A 12149-nucleotide genomic window follows, 5' to 3' on the forward strand; every position below is an offset into this window, starting at 1 on the left:
TAGGGTAAATACCTACAGGCAAAGAGATCACGGTGCACCTGACTTATCAAAATCATTGATAATGGTTTTGGATTTGTACGGCGGAAGTTTATACTTGTAATTATAACTTTAAAGATAAGATCTGAGTATACAAAACATTAGGAACACTGCTCTTTCCATAACCTACTGACCAGGTGAATCCAGGTGACAGCTATGATTCCTTATTGATGCCATGTATTAAATCCTCTTCAATCAGTGTAGATGAAGGGGAGGTGACAGGTGAAAGAAGGATTTTTAAGCCTTGAGACAATTGAGACGGATTGTGCATGTGTCATTCAGAGGGTGAAAGGGGCAAGACAAAAGATTAAAGTGCCTTTGAACGGGGTATGGGAGTAGGTGCCAGGCGAACCGGTATGTGTGAAGAACTTCAAAGCTGCTGGGTTTTTCACACTCAACAGTTTCCTGTGTGTATCAAGAATGGTCCACCACCCAAAGGACATCCAGCCAACTTGACACAACTGTGGGAAGCATTGGAGTCAACATGGGCCAACATCCCTGTGGAATGCTTTGGACACCTTGTGGAGTCCATGTCCTGACGTATTGAGGCTGTTCTGAGGACAAAAGAGGGGGGGGGGTGGGTTCCTGATGTTTTGTACACTCTGTATATTATCAATTACAATATTTTATTGATGTTCCCTTGAAGTCATTCAAAGATAATGAAGTGTATTCACCAATGAAAGAACATACAAATATTACCACTAATTGATTGATGGGGGGAGGGGGGGGGCATCAGAAAATTCTGATTTGCATAACAATCCAGTTGGATCAGTGTTATTGGAGTTATAGTGCCCTCGAGAGGTCAAAAGTATGTATAGGTTCCCTTCGCAAGCAAATCAGACTCTTCATGGATACTCTGAACAACAAGCTTGGGAGAGGAACCAGTTTGGAGTTGCTTTCAGGAGCCAATGATTCACTTAAATTCGTTTTTCTGTTTTGTAAGATTTATTGAGAAATGTAACTACTATACACTACAATATCTCTCCCCAGATATGTTTTGGTTGGATTACAGCAGTAGAGATACGCCCATTGATTGTGCAGTGAGACATCTCTTCATAATTCACTTTATTTTTTTGCATTTGTTACTCATAGAGTCTCCAGGACATCCTGTCATGTCCAAGGTGGTTTCCAAAGTTTCCTCTGCTGCTAAGGTAAAGCTAATGGAACCAGAGTTGTCTTCTCAGTTCTCTGTACAGAGATAGTAACACCCTCCCAGTCTTATACATACAGATGGATATGGGGGAGGTCTGTGAGCAAAACATAGTTGGCCACGGTTTGAATGCCAGTCAGTGATTGTCATATTGTCTGTTTATAGTCTTTTTTTGGTCATTTTGATTTTATTTTGTTCTATTCCATAATTGTTGGACCTTTTTATAGCCCAGTTCCGGTTTCTAAAGATGTTCCTACTTCCACAGGAAAGGAGACCCTGCTACCAGACCTCACCGATGGAGACCCTGCTACCAGACCTCACCGATGGAGACCCTGCTACCAGACCTCACCGATGGAGACCCTGCTACCAGACCTCACCGATGGAGACCCTGCTACCAGACCACCGATGGAGACCCTGCTACCCTCACCGATGGAGACCCTGCTACCAGACCTCACCGATGGAGACCCTGCTACCAGACCTCACCGATGGAGACCCTGCTACCAGACCTCACCGATGGAGACCCTGCTACCAGACCTCACCGATGGAGACCCTGCTACCAGACCTCACCGATGGAGACCCTGCTACCAGACCTCACCGATGGAGACCCTGCTACCAGACCTCACCGATGGAGACCCTGCTACCAGACCTGGGAGACCCTGCTACCAGACCTCACCGATGGAGACCCTGCTACCAGACCTCACCGATGGAGACCCTGCTACCAGACCTCACCGATGGAGACCCTGCTACCAGGACCCTCACCAGACCTCACCGATGGAGACCCTGCTACCAGACCTCACCCCTGATGGAGACCCTGCTACCAGACCTCACCGATGGAGACCCTGCTACCAGACCTCACCGATGGAGACCCTGCTACCAGACCTCACCGATGGAGACCCTGCTACCAGACCTCACCGATGGAGACCCTGCTACCAGACCTCACCGATGGAGGCCCAACCTCCTCCAGTCTCGCGCACACCTTTAGCAGCTGAGACTCGACCATCAGTCAACATGATGCTGTTCTCGTAGAAGATATTTAAACCATGTTGTAGCAAGTAAAGAACTTTTATTGGTGATGAAAATGCTGTTGATGATACACAGTAATGTGAAGCTTTTTACACCAGGGCCGCTAAAACAAACTGAACAAAACATGTAAAAGCGTAAGACACCGCGGGAAAACGTTTTCGTTTAGCAAAAGTAACGCGTTAAAGCTAGAATCCTTAGATGCTACATACATTTTTAATGATACCCATTGATTCTTGAAGAATACAACTTATAAATGCCTCATGAACTTAGTTCAGCTGTCGTTCCCCATTAGAAGCCCAATATAAGCTTGTTTTACTCAAGTGTTAGTAAACAATATAAATGTAAACAAACACTGTATAGCCTCAAAACATTGGTTAAAACTATAATTTTGATACCATGGATGGGCAGTCCTTGCATCCATAGATCTGTCTATGAATTTGAGCGGTTACATTTCTCCAGGTTCACCCCTCAGCTTTTGACCCTTTGTTATCGTTTCAAGTAAGGATTCTAGCTTTAAGTGCAAAATGTACCATAAACTTCATTGTAATCTGGCAGTATGATTTAATCTCAAACCTTTTTTCAACAATGTGTAATTTAACTAGAGTTTAGTAAACTGGGCAATACATAAATAATCACCTCTTTATAACATAAATTGTTGAAGAAAAGTTTCAAACTAAATTACACTGCCAGATTACAATGCGGTTTATTGTAAAATGTTCATTTAACACTACAGAAATGTAGCCTCTTGTTTACAGATAATCCCATTGTATAGAGGCACACACACACAACCGCTAGAAAGGTTATTGTAGTGTGAAAAATAACCTTGCATTTTATGGATAAATCATGTTCTTAAGAATGACGGTTAATCTCTTCACTCGCATGCAAAAAAAAAAGGGGGAAATAAATCTGACTCGAGCAGAAACATGTCTAGCCTGGTCCCAGATCTGTTTGTGCTGTTTTGTCAACTCCTAGGCATAGGTCATCAACGACCATCAGACTTGTTTTAGCATCATACAGATCTGGGCCCAAGATATGCGGGGATGATCAATAGGTTCAAATCAGACCTGAGAACAACCAGACCTAGACCAATACTAGAACAGACCTGATTGGACTCAAGTGATCAACCAAGTTGCACGTCTGGTTAATGAATAGGTCTTTATACTGTATGTTGTCAAGGCCTTCTATAAATCAATAAATTCACCGTATTAGCATAAAATAAATATGTTGTAGAATATGTTTTTAAGAAATGTTTTTTTTTCTACGCAGAGCCGTGGTTGTCTCCATTCGGATCTATCAGCTGTAGTTAAATTGACCCGAGACCCAATGACAATCGAACAGGACCCGACCCAGACCCTAGGGAAAAGTTTGAATTTTAGACCAGTTCAGGTCCCGGGTATTCAGGTAGACCCACGAAGGCCTTTACCTTTGAGTGGTCTATGTAATATTGGTGGCATGTTAATAACATCCTGAACTACACCAAATAATAGTAAAAAACAAACTCCCGTTAAAAAAAGTGTTGAATGGAAGAATACTAAACACGCACAAAATGTGTATCAAACCAAACAAGTGTGGATTATTTCACCATATCAAAATGTTTCAAACTATTCATCCGGGGTGTTTCATCCTAATGCAACGTTTGCACTGATCTTTCCCCCCAAAATGTACTAAAACACTCAGGGAAGAACAAACAGTACAGGGATTCAGAGAAGAACTCGAAGTAAAATAAATATGTACTTCCTTTTAAAAAGAACAGACGCAAACTGTGCCCTTACGATCCAAAGCCGTTACAACCCAATCTTAAACCCATGAATTGAGGCGTGATTCAATTCGATTGTGCTTCGCCGACAAAGAGTCAATTAAAGGTAATTTCCAATTGAACCGAATTATAGTGTTTACTGTGAATGTGATCTCTGTAAACACTGGAAGATTGTCTTTTAAAGGCACATTTTCTTCAAGCTGCGATCGGATTGAATCCAGGCCTTAATTTCATTAACACCATCTTTAAGACTGATTCATTAAATATTCCACTTCCAAACCCAAACAGAATTTCAACTCATATTCAAACCGGAGAAAATCATGTCAAATGATGGATAGGTTATCGATCTTTTGAGGACATGGAATTGAATGTGTCAGTACCAACACTGTAATAAAACACATCAGTAATACTGAATGGTGTATCAGTCCTAGAACTAACCACACTCTATAACCATGACAACAAAGTGGCTGTTCCATGTGAAGACTGGTAGATAGATTAGTGCATGTTTTACACATAAACCAGATTCACACTACAGAGCCCGGTTTGGCTCGGCCCTATACTGTCAATCAGGCAATACAATACAAGTAATGGCCAAGCACTATTGATGCAGTTTCATGGCAACTACCCAAATGGCACCCTAATCTCTATACAGTGCAAAAAGTTGACCCCGGAGTGTCAAAATTAGAACACTATATAGTTCATAGGGTGCCATTTGGAAGGCAACCATGTTTTACAAACCCCGAGACACAGCAGGCAACTTCTGAACACAGTGACTATGTAGAGCCAAGAGGAAAATAGAAAGATTAGTGTTTTTATATGATAACTTATAGACATGCCCATGATTGAATGATGATCAGTTTCCATACTGATCAACTCTAAATTATCAGAACGTTATGCCAACGTTCCCGGACCTGCAGGAGTCACTGATCTATAACAAGTATTCACACAAATGGTTTTCACAGAGATAACATTGTTCTCAAATGAGGAACAGGAGATTGGATACAGAAAGACAACCAATCACCCTTAACTCAAACAGTCAACATTGTTGTAGCCTGATACTGATGGAGGTTGAGTTAGGCCGCGATTCATTCTGACCTACATTTAAAAGGTCATTTCAAATAATTGAGCTGACATCTGCAAAGTTTACCTTTAAAATCTGCGTTGTCTACAAGCGTGATCGCATTAAATAGCTACACTGACAATATGTTAACATGATCCGCTGACTCAAAAGTAATGGCATGATCCGCTGACTCAAAAGTAAATGGCATGATCCGCTGACTCAAAAGTAAATGGCATGATCCGCTGACTCAAAAGTAAATGGCATGATCCGCTGACTCAAAAGTAAATGGCATGATCCGCTGACTCAAAAGTAAATGGCATGATCCGCTGACTCAAAAGTAATGGCATGATCCGCTGACTCAAAAGTAAATGGCATGATCCGCTGACTCAAAAGTAAAGGCATGATCCGCTGACTCAAAAGTAAATGGCATGATCCGCTGACTCAAAAGTAATGGCATGATCCGCTGACTCAAAAGTAATGGCATGATCCGCTGACTCAAACTCAACAAAAATCATTATCACCCTAAGTATATAAAACCGTGCAAGACGTAAATCGCTCTAGCCGGGGGACAATGAGAAATCTACTCATTAAAAGATCCCCATCAGATCCCTCTCATGACCAGAAATCAAGTCTTTATCATAAGTTAAGGCTCCATTTCCTTTTGTTGTCAATGCGGCACAGTACGAACTTCGTTATCTTATAAAAATAGAAAATGTAATGTCAAAAATATTTTTTATTTACACATTGACAGAGTATGTAAAAGTTAAATAATCTATTCAGTACATTGGTAACAAGAATATATAGTGCACAAAACATTAAGAACACCTTCATAATATTGAGTTGCACCGCCCCCAAGAACAGTCAATTCATCGGGACATGGACTCTACAACGTGTCAAAAGTGTTCCACAGGGATGCTGGCCAATGTTGACTCCAATGCTCCCCACAGTTGTGTCAAGTCGGCTGGATGTCCTTTGGGTAGAGGACCATTATTGACACAGGAAACTGTTGAGTGTGAAAAACCCAGCAGCGCTGCAGTTCTTGACACAATCATACCGGTGCGTCTGACACCTACTACCATACCCTATTCAAAGGCACTTAAATATTTGGTCTTGCCCCTTTCACCCTCTGAATGACACACATACACAATCCATGTCTCAAGGCTTAAAAATCATTACTTAACCTGTCTCCTCCCCTTCATCTACACTGATTGAAGTGGATTTAACAGGTGACATCAATAAGGGATCATAGCTTTTACCTGGATTCACCTGGTCAGTCGGTCATGGAAAGAGAAGGTTTTGTCCACTCCGCGTGTATGCATATCAAATAGGTTGAAAACAATTCCGTTTTTTTTCCTGTCAGGACCGGAAGAGAACGATAGCAGCATTTTGTATTTGCTTATCATAGAGCAGTGAATCCTGGGAGTACTTCTGTAAGAACTTACTGAATTGATTGAAGTGAGCTACGTCCATAATAGTACCCTAACGCTTACATAGTGCACTACTTTTAATACCCATGGACTCCAACCCTTTTATAGAGTTACTCATAATACCGGCTTGAGGACTGAGCGCAGTGAGCGTCCCTCTTTGGTGAGCTCTCTGGATAAGCACATGCAGGGCAGAGGGATGGCCTCGTCCCGACAGGTGATGGTGTTAAACTTGCACTTCTTCAGATGGTCGGCCATACTGGTGATGTTGGCAAACTTCCACTCCTTCACTGTACCGAAGGCTGTGCTAAATCGCCACACCTGGTTCACAAACAGAATATTATAAACAAATGAGTTCTCATCCAAAACGATAAAGCTGTTGATATACTATATGTCATACTGTATTCCTGCTTGTGTTTGTCCTTTTGCAATGCCAAGCCTTTAATCTAATTGACAATTTTGTTGAGACAGGACAACCTGCATTCAATGGTCAGCAAATAGGTGTGAATTCTAACTTTGAAATCCCCACACATCTCAGACCGTCGTACTATTCCATGGATCATAGATTTATGGGAAAATTACACTAGATTAAATTCAATTGAGCATTTATTTAACTAGGCAAGTCAGTTAAGAACAAATTCTCATTTACAATGACGGCCTACACCTGATGACACTGGCCTAATTGTGTGCTGCCCTACGAGACACCCAATCATGGCTGGTTGCGATACAGCCTGGGTACAGATGTTAATGCACATGCATACACAGTAAGTGACTAACCTTGTTTTGGATCTGCCATGAGGATGACCCATCAGGCCTTCGTGTGTTCTCCCAGAGCAGCACCACCATGCCTCTGGACTGCAGTAAACTGCCACACACATCCCTCATTGTCCGAGAGACCCTGGAAAATTGGCACAGGCTGAAGCCATCCAGGAAACTGGCCACATACTGTTGCAGCTCGAAGGGCAAGGAGCTCAGGTGGTCGCAGGTGGACCCGAACCGACAGGCATTCCTGGGGAGGGTTTTATCGCCGTACTGGGGAGGCATGTCGGGCCGCACCCCAAACGAGCCCAGGTGTCTGTCATGGATGATCCTGGAGCCCTGAACAGAGGGACAGAAGCGTCTCTGGGAGTAGGTGCAGCCGTAGTAGGCCAGGGGACAGCGGTGCTCCAGCCAGCCGTTTAGGCCAGCGTGGATGTCCCCGTGAACGTTTTTGAAATGCGAAGAGAACTCGTCCCTGCGGAACAGCTGTCCACACACGAAGGTGAACATGGTGCGCTGCTTGGTCTGGTAACGGGCCACGCACTCCAGAACCAGGTCCAGCCGGAGAGAGTGGAAGGGGCTGGGGTTAGAGAGCTGAGGGCTGGCGTGATCACAGGCCGACGCGGAGGCGATATCCCCCACCATGGTGTTAGTGGCCAGTATAGCCGAGGGGAAGGAGAAGGTCTGGGTACCAAAGTCGACGTGGTAGCCGTCTACAATCCTGCTGTCTGAGATGCTGCGGCCCCCAGGGGAGTCCCCCAGACAGAAGAGCAGTGCTGCCGTGATCAGGTCGATTCCATGGAGCCCCAATGGATCGTCAGTTACCTCCAGGTCTGAGGTGTCCACTGACTTGTCCTCCATTTTGGCTCTGAACAGATAGGGGTCAGACATCAGAGCCCTGCGCCCGTTAAATGTAAACACACTCATCCCTCTGAGCACCTGGAGGTTCTGAAGTTTCCTCTCCAGCCACCTGTCTTCTATCTCCAAGGGCAGATGCTGGAGCATGTTGTACGGCTCCAGATTAGGGAGAGGCATGGGAAGAGGCAGGTGGATGGGTAGTGGTGGAGGGTGGGGCCCAGAGGTCTCCAGGGGTGCTACTATATTAGGCATGGAGAGATAAGGCATCACCAGCCTGAAGTCTGAAAACCTGTTGACTTCAGAGCGTCTGGGTGGAGATCTGCTCAGATCCATCCACTCACGCTGTCGCAAGTGATTTTGGTTGTCTCCTGCATGGTTGAAACCGTTACTGAAAGGAGGACAACCCACCTCAGCAAGACCCATCACATGGTCCTTCTCCACTTCCTCTGGAGACTCTATCCAATTGCTCTCGTCTCCCTGCCCGTCTATTCCAAATTCACAGTCCAGTCCGACTCCGCCCACTGCTCCGAGCTCACAGCCCGACTCTGTGTCACTTGCCTTCATCTCTACATTCTTCAAATCATTATGATTATCGCTGTCCTCTCCCCTATGGAGAACCCCTTCTCTCTCACCGTTTTCAACATTTACACTGATCAAGTCTATATCCTTGGCAGTTCTGAGGACAGCCAAGGTAGCTGCTAACTTTATTTTGTGTACCTCACTATACGACTCATCATCATCTTCCATTTCAACCACTCCATTAGTCAAAGCAGCAGCCTCATCCATTTCAACCGTTCCATTACTAATGTCAGTCTCTGGTACACTTGACATTACATCAGCGATCTTGTAACACGTTTCCTCAGCCGATTTACTAGATCTGTTCTTTGACGTGTTGGTGGTGACTCTAAGAGACTCCAGTAGCATCCTCTGATCTTGCAGAGCCAGGGCCATGTCTAGCTGCTCCACCACTTCAACATTGCTCAAATGCTCATAGGACTTCCTGTCTGAATAGCTCACAGGCCAACGGTTCCACTCCATGGTGCAACACACCACACTGGCCGGGCACGTCTCTAGGTGTTTAGCCATCTTAATCCGGGGGATAGTGAAAGGGCACCCAAATCCAGTGTTGAGGCAAGGCACTCTTTCAAACGGGCATAGTAAATGATGCTCCTCCTCTTTACAGGAGTGGAAGACTGCCCCACAGACAAGAGGACAGCCAATGAGATCACAGGACATACCAGTCTCTGTGCGAATCATACACCTCCGGTTCACACAGTTCAGGCAGTGGGCATGGAGCTCCTCCATCTTTGTTGTGTTGATATTCTGGATTTAAAAGGGTGTGGGGGGTTAGGGGTGATGTGGCCTGCAATAATGAGGGGAGAAAAAAAAACATTATTAAAAACATTAATTAAATTGGGCAATTTAGGTCTAATTAAAAGACAAAATCAAGTTCAAACACAGTCAGTTTATGTATAGAAAAACCAACCAGGCCATGTCCCAGTTGCTAGAAACATCCTGTCCTGTTACATTATCCCACTGACCGGCTCTCTAGCCACGGAACATGTGGCAATGGAGTCTCGTGCCTTTAAAAGGCTTGCATAGCGCCTGCTCCCTGCTGCCGTCTCAGACGGTTTCTGTTTACTAAATCTCTTCCGCTGCTGCATGACATTTCACGACACCCATCTTGGGTTGCAGAACACGGTCACACCAGTTCTAGAATATAACCTAAAGTACCACGGGGTTCATGACCTTTGACCCCAAGGTGAGGCTGTACGAAGCAGAGGCCAGTTCAGTGGTCTCACCAGAGACAGAAGAGGAAGCGAGACATCTCACGTGCTCTCTTTTCTGGTTCATATACAGTCAATGAACTAAGCAGATCAGAACCAGCTGTTATTGCATTGGTGCATATGGGAGAGCCACTTAAGCAGACAGGAACTGCAACATTTTCTTTACAACTGTAAAAGGTTCAGAGTGGGACATCTTAATTTATTCACCATCTTTGGCCTCACTAGCCTGCTCATAGCTTGATAATGGCAAAGTTTGAAGATTATTATAAGCAACTGTCGGCCCATCCATGACAGTCTAAGGAGAAACGTTGCACTGCTGGGCGTGGATGGCTTGACAGGCCTTGAATGACTATAAATACAACAGCAGGATGGGATTCCATTTTGGAATATCTGGTCATCCATGAAAGTGGCATGTAATGAAAATATAAAATACTAGAGATGTGTTTGCAATTATTATTGGACATATACAGGTAACTACCAAAATAAAAGAAACACTAGCATAGTGTCTTAATAGGGTGTTGCCCGCAGAACAGCTTCAATGCACCTTGGCATAGATTCTACAAGTGTCCAGTGTCCTTTGTTTGAGGGATGAGACACTGCTTCAGAATCTCCCATAAATGTTCAATAGGGTTGACTACCCCCCCCCTTTTCTGACACCCAGGTGCAACACGTGTCTTCTGCATGCCTGGTATATATCTCAACCTGGATGTCAGCCCTGTCAGCCCCCAACACCTGCCCGCTCAAAGACCTATCCATTACAGTTGACAACTCCACAGTGTTGCCCTCCCAGAGTGCAAAGAACCTTGGCGTGACCTTGGACAACACCCTGTCGTTCTCTGTCAGCATCAAAGTAGTGACTCCCTCCTGCAGGTTCATGCTCTACAACATCTGTAGAGTACGACCCTACCTCACACAAGATGTGGCACAGGTCTTAATCCAGGCACTTGTCCTCTCCCGTCTGGACTATTGCATCGTACCCTAGAGAAGTTAAGTCGTTTTTTGGGGGGTACTGTACTATTTATATTTAAAAAATAATGGTGCTGTCTGGTTTACTTACCAAAAGGAATGTTTAAGGATGTTTACTTTTGATACTTAAGTATATTTAAAACCAAATGCTTTTAACTCAAGTAGTATTTTACTGGGAAAAGACGTCATCTGTATGGGGCAGTTTAAAGAGTCCCGACGCTCAATCTGAACATTAACGCACGTCGCTTGCGCTACGGTATTGGAAGCATTCAAAGGACCTTATCTTTCATATCAGCGAGAAATCATGAAGGAAAAAAAAGTTTAATTGATACACACCTTGATAGGGTTAGAGTTCCCACAAGGCCATATACCCATGTTACAGACCTTATATACAGAAAACAGACAGAAGACATCACATCACCTGTGCTAATTAGCCTACTCTGAACACTTGTGTGTAAAAGTAACTCAGGAAGTCCACCCTACAGCTGTATGGATCTGTGCATTACTGCTACAGAAATTGTATCTGTTTTATTTGAAGGATTCCTTATCGGTGATGAAAGCCATGACTATTGACGTTTCTAAACGTTAAAACACAGCATCGAGACTGTACTGTACACATTATTAGCCATTCGTGGGCGAAGCTAATCGCTGAGAACTGTAGGAGAACGCAGAATGCTGCCTCGAGTTTGAGAGCTACTGTGGTTCTATTGCTAACAAATATGTAATTAAACATGGTAGCAAGCCAATTGGCTAGATGATCACAATGATGCAGTTAAAATTATAGCCAGCCAAGCATGCCACTGCATGGCAAGTGGTATGTCTGGCTTAGCGGCTTCAAATAGAAAATAACGATGTCTAGACTAGCAACACCCGCCAGCTCCCATCTGTAAGTCTACTTTAACCGTAAATTAGCATTGCTAGCTAGCGGCTAACAAAGACCCATGTGATTTAATTACAGGGAAAAGGAGTTTGAAAATTAACTAACGATAACTAGCTAAACGAGTACTATAGCTAGATCGCTAAATTAGCTGGTTACTGTTACTGTTACTTGGCAAAGTTGGCTTACCCGTAAGAAAGAAGAAAAAAAACGAAACAGCAAATGAGTCTTGTCTTTATATTCGGCAACAACACCAGCCACACACAATTAAGTAGTTCGGCAATGTTGTAGCTGTTAGACAGTTACAAATAATCACGTCGTGTCTTTCGACTCCAGTCGCTGTGTTGTAAAAAGCAAAACTAGCTCATCTTTGGATAGCTGCTACAAGTGGCGCTAGTTGATTACGTCATCATGTAGAAAAGTTTGGCTGGAGACGTGCGCCTGAAATAGATG

The 12149-nt window shown here is 44.0% G+C and overlaps 1 protein-coding gene and 1 long non-coding RNA gene across 4 annotated transcripts; both read right to left on the reverse strand.

Annotated features, from left to right (window-relative positions):
- Positions 1 to 820: 820 nt before the first annotated feature.
- On the reverse strand, positions 821 to 2153 carry LOC127915864 (uncharacterized). Of its 2 annotated transcripts, none has more exons than XR_008092602.1 (3): positions 2010 to 2153; positions 1637 to 1832; positions 821 to 1530 (listed from the first exon to the last, which is right to left on the reverse strand). It is a non-coding gene; the product is annotated as an uncharacterized LOC127915864 (long non-coding RNA). The 2 variants fall into 2 exon arrangements; XR_008092601.1 differs by having other exon boundaries at positions 1431 to 1558.
- A 3587-nt stretch (positions 2154 to 5740) lies between these two features.
- On the reverse strand, positions 5741 to 12099 carry LOC118368062 (F-box only protein 30-like). 2 transcript variants are annotated; one of them, XR_004822266.2, is made up of 5 exons: positions 11886 to 12099; positions 7227 to 9429; positions 6576 to 6770; positions 6282 to 6378; positions 5741 to 5995 (listed from the first exon to the last, which is right to left on the reverse strand). XR_004822266.2 is itself a non-coding variant. In XM_035751786.2 (4 exons), exons 2-4 carry the CDS (start codon positions 9369 to 9371, stop codon positions 6346 to 6348), a joined length of 2373 nt encoding a protein of 790 aa, XP_035607679.1. In that variant the 5' UTR covers positions 9372 to 9429; positions 11886 to 12099; the 3' UTR covers positions 5741 to 6345. The 2 variants fall into 2 exon arrangements, 1 of the variants encoding a protein (XP_035607679.1); XM_035751786.2 differs by having other exon boundaries at positions 5741 to 6378.
- Between the last annotated feature and the right edge of the window lie 50 nt (positions 12100 to 12149).

The sequence above is a fragment of the Oncorhynchus keta genome, chromosome 35 (assembly GCF_023373465.1).
Source record: "Oncorhynchus keta strain PuntledgeMale-10-30-2019 chromosome 35, Oket_V2, whole genome shotgun sequence".
Lineage (NCBI taxonomy): Eukaryota > Metazoa > Chordata > Actinopteri > Salmoniformes > Salmonidae > Oncorhynchus > Oncorhynchus keta.

Excerpts from the sequence above, each read along its gene's own strand:
- LOC118368062 (XM_035751786.2), bottom strand. The coding sequence starts at position 9,371 with ATGGAGGAGCTCCATGCCCACTGCCTGAACTGTGTGAACCGGAGGTGT. Across the intron at positions 6,771-7,226 it reads CATGGCAGATCCAAAACAAG|GTGTGGCGATTTAGCACAGC; the intron begins GTTAGTCACTTA and ends TTTGTGAACCAG. Across the intron at positions 6,379-6,575 it reads TGCGCTCAGTCCTCAAGCCG|GAAAAAAAACGGAATTGTTT; the intron begins GTATTATGAGTA and ends CGGTCCTGACAG.